We start from the raw sequence: 10535 nt of genomic DNA, 5'->3' as shown, positions 1-10535 counted from the left end.
ATGCGGAAGGAGCAGTTGAAGCGAAAGAAGATTCCATTGTTGTGTTGATGAAAGGGATGAGTGAGTGCAGTGTCAAGTTTAGAGGTTAGCATTCAATCAAAACTAAACGACGACGACGCATAGAGAGAAGGTTGTTATGAGGTGGGGTGATGCTTTGCAACATTTTTAATCTTTTCTGGACACTAAACGACGACGCATCAGGGTTTGGAGGCCATTCAATCAAAACTGCGTCGTTTTCGTCGTCTGCCACGGTGACAGTTAACGTCACACGTCAGCCAACGTTAGCCAACTCAGCGAGGGAGATGACAGAAGGATGAACGTGAATAACTCTATTATCTTTCGGGGACTATTTTGATTAACTTTATCTTTCGGGGACGAAAATGAAAATTAAGGTATCTTTAAGGGACGATTTTGACTATTAACTCTTTTTTTTTTATTATTTTTATTGTTATTATTATTTCTTTCCTTCTCTTTTTGTAATTTACGTTTTACATTAAACTATGTGTCAACGACTCAAAGTCACTACGTTAAGGGGGAAAAGAAAAGAAAAAAGGAAAAGAAAGGGGGCCGTCCAGCGCAGAGTGGTAATTGGTAGCTTCGAGCTGAAGCCTGAAAGTGAAGACTGAAGAAGAGAAATGGAATTGCTTCCGGGTCCAGCGGACGCATCTTCGATCTCCAAGAAGCATGGCTTCCGATCCCTCAAAATGGTCACCGTCGACATGGATGAACCCCTCCCCCTCCACCCCGTCGGCGTCCTCTTCGGCACCCTCGACAACGGTCTCCGCTACTACGTCCGCTGCAATTCTAAGCCCCGCATGCGTGCCGCTCTCGCTCTCGCCGTCACCGTCGGGTATTCCAAATCTAATTCATTTCTCACTTCATCCTTTTCTCCGGGTTCCCCCCTCCCCTCTTTCGCCGCTGCAGTTTTCATTTTCATCCTCATTCTCACTTGTTCTTGTGTGCGACTACAGTTTTGGAATTTTTTTTATTATGTGCACGTGCTGATTGTGAAATTGATGATGAACGAAACCTCCTATTTACGGGCAGATCAGTTCTGGAAGAAGAGGATGAGCGTGGAGTTGCTCACATTGTGGAGCATCTTGCTTTCAGTGCCACTAAGATGTACACTAATCATGACATCATCAAGTTTCTTGAGAGCATTGGAGCGGAGTTCGGCGCCTGTCAAAATGCCGCCACCTCTGCCGATGACACCGTCTATGAGATGTTTGTTCCCGTTGACAAGCCTGAGCTTTTGTCTCAGGCCATTTCGGTTTTGGCTGAGTTCAGCTCTGAGGTATGTTTACTAGCGGCTATGAATTCCATGTTGGTCAGTCTTGGAGGCTCTTTTACTTTATTTGTTGTGATTAGGCTGTTTTGTGCAGATTAGAGTATCGAAAGAGGACTTGGAGAAAGAAAGGGGAGCTGTCTTGGAGGAGTACAGAGGGACTAGGAATGCGACTGGAAGGCTGCAGGATGCTCATTGGGTCTTGATGATGCAAGGGTCGAAGGTACCTCTATTGAGCACAAACAATTTAATGAGTCTGTCACAATTATTTGTTATTTGGTGATAACTGATAAGTTTAGAGGGCATTTTCAAACTCAGCTCACATTCCAATAATCATGGGTGTTTATTTCCAATTTCATATATTTTATACACATTTCTTCTTGTTGACATGATGTATGACTGGATCTATGTAGGGTACTTTACCTAATACGGCAAGACTTAGTTGTTATTGTTGATTCTTCTTATTCTCAATTAGTTTTGCTGGAATATATACTTAATATGAGATCTTACCAAATTCATGTGATTAGAAAAGTCAAGTTGCTATTGGATGATGTTAAAATGGTCTTGTAGATAAGATGTGATTTTTGGAAATTTTATAAAATTATGTTGTTTTGTAAAAACATTCGATTGATTGCAGTATGCTGAAAGGTTACCAATTGGACTAGAGAGAGTGATTCGGACAGTTTCTCCAGAGACTGTGAAGAACTTTTACAAGAAGTGGTACCATTTATGCAACATGGCTGTGATAGCAGTTGGAGATTTTTCTGATGCAGAGGTTCTTTTGTAATTTATCTCTTTGGAAATTTGAATGTGCTGTTTTGGTCATGGTTTATGCTAACCTTCCTCCCACAATTTCAGACTGTAGTAGAGCTGATAAAGACCCACTTTGGCCAAAAAGTCCCTGCACCTGATCCTCCACTTATACCAACATTCCAGGTTCCATCACATGAAGAGCCACGATTTTCATGTTTTGTTGAATCTGAAGCTGCCGGGGTAAGTAAGTAATGAATCAACAACCTTTCTTCAGTGACCGGTTTATTTGTTTGAAATTAACATGCTACTCTTGGTTTGGCTAATAACAGTCCGCAGTGATGATTAGCTATAAAATGCCAGCAGACGAGCTTAAAACAGTGAAAGACTACAGAAACTTACTTGCAGAATCCATGTTCCTATATGCATTGAACCAGAGATTCTTTAAAATATCACGCAGAAAGGATCCACCCTATTTCTCTTGCTCAGCTGCTGCTGATGTTCTAACTCGTCCATTAAAGGCTAATATAATGACTGCATCTTGCAAAGGAAAAGGGACTATTGACGCACTCGAATCAATGTTAATGGAGGTCTCTTTATTATTTTGAGGGCTGCATTATTTTTCTTTTGCTTTCTTCCTCTTCCACTCTTTTCTCTCTTTTTCTTTCCCAATATATGAAGCTATGTTTTAGGTTGCAAGGGTACGGCTTCATGGCTTTTCAGACCGTGAAATAGCTATTGTTCGTGCATTGCTGATGTCAGAAATTGAATCTGCCTATTTGGAGCGGGATCAAATTCAATCTACAAGCCTAAGAGATGAATATTTACAAGTATATTTGTCTTCTTTTTCTTTTGCTCATCAAAATGTGTTGCAACAAATTGTAGGTTTTGGGAATAAGTTTTTCTACTTTCTTTTTTTCCCCACAGCATTTTCTCCACAATGAACCTGTTGTTGGGATTGAATATGAGGCTCAGCTCCAAAAAACCCTTCTTCCACGTGAGTTGATATATCATTTTCTCTCTTCCTATATTAAATCTGTGCATGAATCCAATTTGAGAGGCCATGCAACTGACTTATATTAATTAATAACATTTTAGATATAACGGCAGCAGAGCTCTCTAAATGTTCTGACAAATTAAGGACATCATGCAGCTGTGTCATTAAGACAATTGAGCCCCAGACGTTTTCTGTAGTTGATGATCTAAAAAATATTGTAAAGAAAGTCAATCTTCTGGAGGAAGAGGGTAGAATACCTCCTTGGGATGACGAACATGTACCGGAAGAGATTGTCTCTACAAAGCCAAATATGGGGTGAGTTTGACCGCAAAAGATTTTACCCTTTTCCTAACTTGGCTCTTAAATATCTTTCGTTACTTGAATCAGTCTTTAAGGTGTTTCACATGTGCACATATCCTTGCAGTGATAATAATTATTGTCAATTAACACTAAGTGTGTACTCTGCAGTTATTCACTAGCTCCTAGATAGCCTACTTTAGTCTTTCAAACTTCATGTTATTATGAAAGAGTTGTTGACGTGCCTTAATTTTCTTCATGGTTTTCCTGTGTGCTAATTGATAACAGTAAGAAGTAGTTGGAGTTATACCAGTCTGCTAAGTGTAATTAGAAGTGGTTAGAGTTTGTTATAACTGTGCCAGCTAGGACAAGTTAGTTAGACTAATGCTTGTCTACAAATACAGTGTAATAAGTCTCTCTCTGCAGTTGGTTCAATAATCACAAATCAGAATCTTCTACACTCTTCTCAAACTCTCTTCTCTCTCAAACTCTCTTCTCCCTCATTGAACTCAAGCCTGATACCTTTCACTAATCTTTGCAGTTTTAGTGATTATCAAAGATAATTCTAGTATAAGAAGAATTAAGCATTGTTGGTTCTTGTATAACTACTACTACTTGGATTCATCTGGAGTAAAATAAAGGAAGTGCATTCTCCTTGGCAAATATTATGGTTGTTTGGATTACTTTTTGGTTGTTTCTCTGCACATCTTGTTAAGATAATAGATTTATTGTTGACTAGAATTCCAGTAAGGGCTTTTCCACGAGATGAGATGTTTTGTTTTGTTTTTACTGTTTCCTTTGTTGTGTTTGGCCAGTAGCTCTGTTTTATTAACCCAAAGAAAGGGAAGTGCTTGCCTGTTTTTGTTTTCCCCTGTAGGACAGGACCTGATTGAGGCATATTTCCTTCACTAAAATATTGTTTTTCTGTGAAGTACTAAAATGCCGATATAATCTGTTTAACCAGCTGGGATTTTATTGCAATGAAGGGCCAAACTAATATCTGGGTCAATTTCTTCTATTTTAAGTTATTTTTTGGAAATAACATATCCGTATCTCATTTCCCTTTTTCATCTCTCTAAATCAGGCATGTTGTGGCAGATAGGGACTATCCAAATATTGGAGCTGCTGAACTATTTTTGTCAAATGGCATGCGGATCTGCTATAAATGTACAGACTTTCTTGATGATCAGGTTCAATTCTCAGGAATTTCTTTCCAAATTTATGATAGTTAATACATGTTGCTTAAACGGACAGTGATCTATTATTACTTCATCACTGATTGACAACCTGCTTGCAATTTTATTAAATTGCATGATTAGTATGATGGAGAGAAGGGGAGCCTTGGAACAACGGTTGAGTTGTCTCCATGTGACCTCAAGGTCACGGGTTCAAGCCATTGATGTTATTATCAGGTTGGGCTGCATACATTATACCCTTTGGGTGTGGGCCTTCCCCGGACCCTGCGTTAATGTGGGATGATTTATGCACTGGGTGCCCTTTTTGTGATAAGATGGAGAATTTTATTGTAATAGAACAACTCAACGAAGTGCTAGGGGGAAAAAATGCATCTTCTTGATTATGTTTTTAGGAGTCATAATTATTCTCAGATAATTTACACATCTAAGGTGTTAATTTTGTAAAATTGAAATTTACTTGTGTGGTACTGTAAGTGTGAAAAATTTTGTAGAGATTTTGGGAGATAATATCTATGCTGTTTTTTCAAAGGGCAAAATACTACTAGTGCTAATATTAATTATTGCAGATGCCAAGTGTCTTAGATCATTGTTTTATTCTTTCTTCATACTTTTCTTTCGTTATTGTGATCTTTGGTGGGATTAACAGCATTCGTGAGAAAATGCTTCTTTTCTTCTTAATTTTATTTATGGATCTTTTTACTGTTATACAGATATCATTGTTTTAAGTTTCCAAGAAACTGAAGTTACTGTTAATACATGATCAGCTGTATATACTGGTTGTCATTGCAAGATTTGATTTTTATGCACATACATTTTATTAGGAATCTGGAAATACTGTTGCTCTCAGGAGTAATGTTGCCATTTTAGCATGAATTAATACTTTCTCAGCAGGTTATCTTCACAGGATATTCATATGGAGGCTTGTCTGAGCTCCCAGAGAGTGAGTATTTCTCTTGCTCTATGGGAGCAACCATTGCGGGGGAAATTGGAGTCTTTGGTTATAGACCATCTGTCCTAATGGATATGCTTGCTGGCAAGAGAGCTGAAGTTGGTACCAAGATCGGGGCATATATGAGAACTTTTTCTGGTGATTGCTCACCTACTGACCTGGAAACTGCTTTGCAGGTACATTTTCAATTATGAAAGTTGTGTATTAAGTTTATGATTTTCTAGCAAATTAAAGCAGTTACATGACCAAGTGAGAAGTTTTAAACCATTTAGTAAGGTCTAAATTGACGTGTTTATGTTTAAAGCAAGAACATATTCTGAATGACCTATAAGGTAAGGCATTCATATGTGAGATATATTTCTCCATTTTTTCATCTGTTTAATGTGTACCCTACAAATACTTTTTGCGTTCTACACCTCAGTCCAATATGTGAATATCCTCTATAAGGTAACTTTTGCCATTCACTTGATTTTGTACTATGCCCTATTGCTGTGTAATCCCTTAAAACCGGTAATTTTACTGCTAGCTTTTTGTCTTTGTTGGTGACCATACAATTCACCAAATGATTTATATTATAGGTGTTCGTCTGAATTCTTTGAAGTCTTGTGATCCTTGTGGCTTGTAGTGGCTTCAGCTTGAAATGTTTGATTAGCTTTGCTGTATTTTCTTCCTTTTATCCCAACACCTTTGGAAAAAACCATGCATTTGTTAATCCTGTCAGTGGTAGCTGTGTGTTAAAGTTGAATGCATTTGTTAAAGAAGCACTCCAAAGAACAATCACTTGAATGTGCTTCATCTCAGCTGTTTTCTAATATGTATATTTTAATTTTCCTCATTTCTGATTGCAGCATACTGTTATTGCATAACCCAGTCTGCTGCATAATTTGTGACATTTAAAGAACCTGGGTTGAACAGCAGGGGTCTTATGGTGAGGGGGGACAGGGTTGTTTGCTAAATCAACATGAACTGTTGATGTTTATAGTAAGATTAGTTCAAATGATCACTGTGGTGTGTCTAGTACTAGATTTAATTGCAACTATGTTTTCCTGTCATTTAAATCAGCCACATGTGACTTCCACTGGTCTATACTTATCACTTTAAATTATTCTCCAGCTTGTCTATCAGTTGTTTACAACCAATTTAACACCCGGCGAAGAAGATGTCAAAATAGTGATGCAAATGGCTGAAGAAGCAGTTTATGCTCAAGACAGGGACCCATATACTGCTTTTGCAAACCGTGTAAAGGAGCTCAACTATGGAAACTCCTATTTCTTCAGGGTATGATTATTTTCTGGTGTTACTTTAAACCATTGACTAAGTAAGACTGCTCTTGATTTTCAACTAACTACCTGTCTTGCAGCCTATTAGAAAAAGCGACCTACAAAAAGTTGATCCACTGAAAGCCTGTGAATACTTCAGCAAATGTTTCAGAGATCCATCAACTTTTACTGTTGTGATAGTTGGGAATATTGAACCTACCATTGCAATGCCCTTGATATTGCAGTACCTAGTGAGTTAAAATTTGGAAATTCATTTCTCTAAAGCCAGGAGATATTGAATACTATTAATTTTTTCTTTTGAAATTCCTTGCAGGGTGGAATACCAAGGCCAGCTGAACCTATTATGCATTTTAACCGTGATGAACTGAAAGGATTGCCTTTCACTTTTCCAACGACCATTTCTAGGTATTTACAAGAAAAAAATGTAGTAATTTTTCAGTAGTTTTGCTTCTGCAGGAAAAGATGTGAAATTATTCTTAGGCTCTCAAATATACTGCATTCTTTCTAAAGGCAAATGACCATGATTATGTACATCCATCTCCTGCAAAAGACAGTATTGTGCCTTTTTGACAATCTGGGTGTTACTAGTTTCTTTCAATTTTGTGTGGACACTGAGGTTCACTTTTAAAAGATAATGTGAACTTCCATATATGACATACTTTGTGCTTGTAGAGAAGTGGTTCGGAGTCCTATGGTGGAAGCACAATGTTTGGTGCAGCTATGCTTTCCCGTGGAGATGAAGAATGGAACCCTGGTATGTGCTCTTTCCTTTTGTATGCTGAATTTATGCAGTTAACTGAAGACGACCTGTTCTTACTGGAATTTATGTGGGCATATGGGCATGGGGCATGATTGCAGGTGGAAGAAATCCACTTTGTTGGGTTCCTAAGCAAGCTTATTGAAACAAAAATAATGCAAGTTCTCCGTTTCAAGCATGGACAGGTGTATACATGTTACCTGCATTTTCCTTCAGTTGTTTTTAATTGTATACTTAGGCACTACTTCTGTGCACCAGATATACTCTGTTGGTGTTTCAGTATTCCTTGGTGGTAATAAACCCTCAAGAATAGGTGATGTTCGTGGTGACATTAGCATAAACTTCTCTTGTGATCCAGAGATATCTTCCAAGCTGGCAAGTATTCTGCATATGCTAAATAGCTAAACTTTCAATATAGTTACTCAGTGTAATTTACTGTCTCGTAAATCATTTACAGGTGGATCTTGCTTTAGATGAAATTTTGTGCCTTCAAGAGGAAGGGCCTTCTGATCAAGATGTTGCAACCATCCTTGAAATTGAGCAAAGAGCTCATGAGAATGGATTGCAGGTTGATTTAACAGTTTTTTTTATTAGCATCATAACCTGTTCTAAGCTGTTTGATGCAGCGAAATATGTGAGGTAGACATAGAAGTTCATATATCTACCATATCAACTGTAGACAACGATACAAGTCAAACACATGTTCTTCTCTCATCTCTTATGTCCCCATGTGCATTCAAATTCAAGATTTAAAGGGGTACAAGTAACATCCGTCCTGTATCGTTTTCTTATTTCAGTATGTTCTTTCAGGAAAATTATTTCTGGCTGGATAGGATTTTACGCAGCTATCAATCGAGAGTCTATGCTAATGATGTTGGTGCTTCTTTTGAGGTTAGTGGTATTACTGTGTATTTTCCATTTCATTATAAGATCACCAAAGCATTAATATTCAATTCTAGCTTTATTTCGGGTGCTATCATCGTACTCAGATGCCTTTTCTGTTTGAGATAGAATTTAGACTTTAGTTGAATACTTTTATTTTCTTTGTGAACTAGCCCCCTCTAATATGATCTGTTTGAATGTGGCAAATTATTACAGCATTGGTTACGAAGTAATACATTTACTCATTTTAATTAAATGAAAATTGAAATTTGCGATATTGAAATTATTCCCTGGTTCAGATTCAAGATGAAGGTCGAAGAAAAGTTAGATCTTCCTTGACACCAAGAACTGCACAGTTGGCCCTGCAAAGGATGCTGCCATATCCTTGCAAAAAACAGTATACTGTGGTAATCCTAATGCCCAAGTCATCTCCTTTCCAATTACTGAAATCAGCATTCCAATCTACGCTAACAGGACATGCCAGAGAAGCAACGGTCAGTTACATTCAGGCCCCTCGCCAGGTTTTATTTTGGCCGGACTATAATAATATAATAATACAACAATAATCTATCTCATTACTATCTTTTATTTTTCTGGCAGATTTTAGTAGGAATCGCTGCCATGGTGGTTCTTGGTATTAGTTTGTGGAGACATTCACGGAGTGCCCAAAGTAGCAAGTAGCATACGTGTTTAGAGGAGCGTAAGTTTTCAAATTTCAACTGCTTCTTCACTCTTCAGGTTAACAGAAGACGTACATATGAGCATGAGCACTGATCATACAAAAACACAGGTTTTTGTGAATTAGGGGGGAAATTAGGTAGGTGTTTATTCTATTTGGGCTCAATGAGATCTAGAAACATGTTTTAATTGATTTATGCTGCTGCACAGAGTTGTTCATGCACCTTTGCTCGCATCTTTACTCAAAAAAGGGAGAACGGAACTCATACTACACACACAAGGGGGGTGGGGGGATGATAGGGAAACATTTGTATTACCAAGTTTGGTTTCTTTAGTTGGTGATGCATGGCGTAGTTTTTATTTTTATTTTTTATTTTTCATTTATTCTTAAATATATAAATTTTAATATTTTCTTTATAGAATAATTGATTTTTATTCAATCAAATTCTTCTCTACTCCATTTTCCATTCAAATTTCTTTATTTTCACTTTTGTTAGGATTTTAAACCTCACAGAACTATGGCTATATTTTAAAGAAGATAATTTTGATATAATGAAAATATAAAATATTTTAGACAGCTATTTAATTATATTTGCTTTTTTTGAATGACTATTTATGTGAGCAATGTATATAGGGCTGGTAATATGTACTCTACATGTGGGTATCCAACCTTACCTAACCTAATCGGATAGGGTTGTTTATCCCATAGTTATTAGAACCGAATCGGTAATTGACTCGGTCATACGATTGGATCACTGGGTTACTGCTTCAACTGGTGAGTTACTGATTTACCCAGTTGATTTGGTCATAATTAAATAAAAATATAAAATTATAAAATTAAAATTAAAAGTTAAATGCATATTTTTAAAAATATATTAATAATAATTAAATATTAATTCTTAGATATAATTTATATTGCAAAAAAGATAATAAATTAATCACTAATACAAAATATTTTTTTAATTTAAATGAACAAGAAAAAATAAAAGATAATACAATCAATATCAATATATTTATATACTATGTGACAACTTATTTGGTATTCATGTGAATCCATGTAAATAAAAAAAAATTATTCATATATATATATTGTCATCTACACTAGTGAGGAACAAGTTTGACACATTGGCAAGGAGAGGTTGTGTATTCACGCAGTCAGCATTTTTGGAGTTGTAGTGGAGGGAGTTCCTACGATAGTTCGGCGGCCCGCGGGTGCACCGTGGATCCACGGCGGGTTTAGTGTAATTTATGATGCAAACCGGCGGATTTTCAACAGGTTTGACCACTGTTGATCGGTTCGAATGTATGTCCGGTCTAATCTATCTACCAAATTGGCCAGACTATCGATTTATCGGTTTTTTGATTGAATCGACTGGTCCGATCCGGTTCTAATAATTATAGTTTATCCGATTCGTTGTGGGTAGAGTCGAGTGCGGGTTTAGAGATATCCTATCTAATCCTATC

General features: G+C 37.0%; 1 protein-coding gene across 5 annotated transcripts; it reads left to right on the top strand.

The window, feature by feature from the left end:
* LOC107630634 (zinc protease PQQL-like) lies at positions 504-9437 on the top strand. Of its 5 annotated transcripts, XR_002359482.1 has the most exons (22): positions 514-850; positions 972-1294; positions 1383-1508; positions 1923-2060; positions 2144-2278; positions 2368-2625; positions 2728-2865; positions 2963-3032; positions 3134-3347; positions 4414-4519; positions 5417-5650; positions 6588-6752; positions 6835-6984; positions 7068-7159; positions 7427-7508; positions 7613-7696; positions 7770-7886; positions 7969-8079; positions 8322-8402; positions 8693-8887; positions 8994-9210; positions 9282-9437. XR_002359482.1 is itself a non-coding variant. In XM_016333834.2 (21 exons), the coding sequence occupies exons 1-21, from the start codon at positions 636-638 to the stop codon at positions 9072-9074; spliced, it is 3039 nt and encodes a 1012-aa protein (XP_016189320.1). In that variant the 5' UTR covers positions 504-635; the 3' UTR covers positions 9075-9437. The 5 variants fall into 5 exon arrangements, 4 of the variants coding, with proteins under 4 accessions (XP_016189320.1, XP_016189321.1, XP_020974687.1 ...); XM_016333834.2 differs by having other exon boundaries at positions 504-850; positions 1048-1294; positions 8994-9437; XM_016333835.2 differs by having other exon boundaries at positions 1053-1294; positions 8994-9437.

This window comes from Arachis ipaensis, chromosome B03, assembly GCF_000816755.2.
Source record: "Arachis ipaensis cultivar K30076 chromosome B03, Araip1.1, whole genome shotgun sequence".
Lineage (NCBI taxonomy): Eukaryota > Viridiplantae > Streptophyta > Magnoliopsida > Fabales > Fabaceae > Arachis > Arachis ipaensis.
Note: the sequence above shows the minus strand (reverse complement) of the source record. Positions and strands in the feature narration are given on the sequence as shown.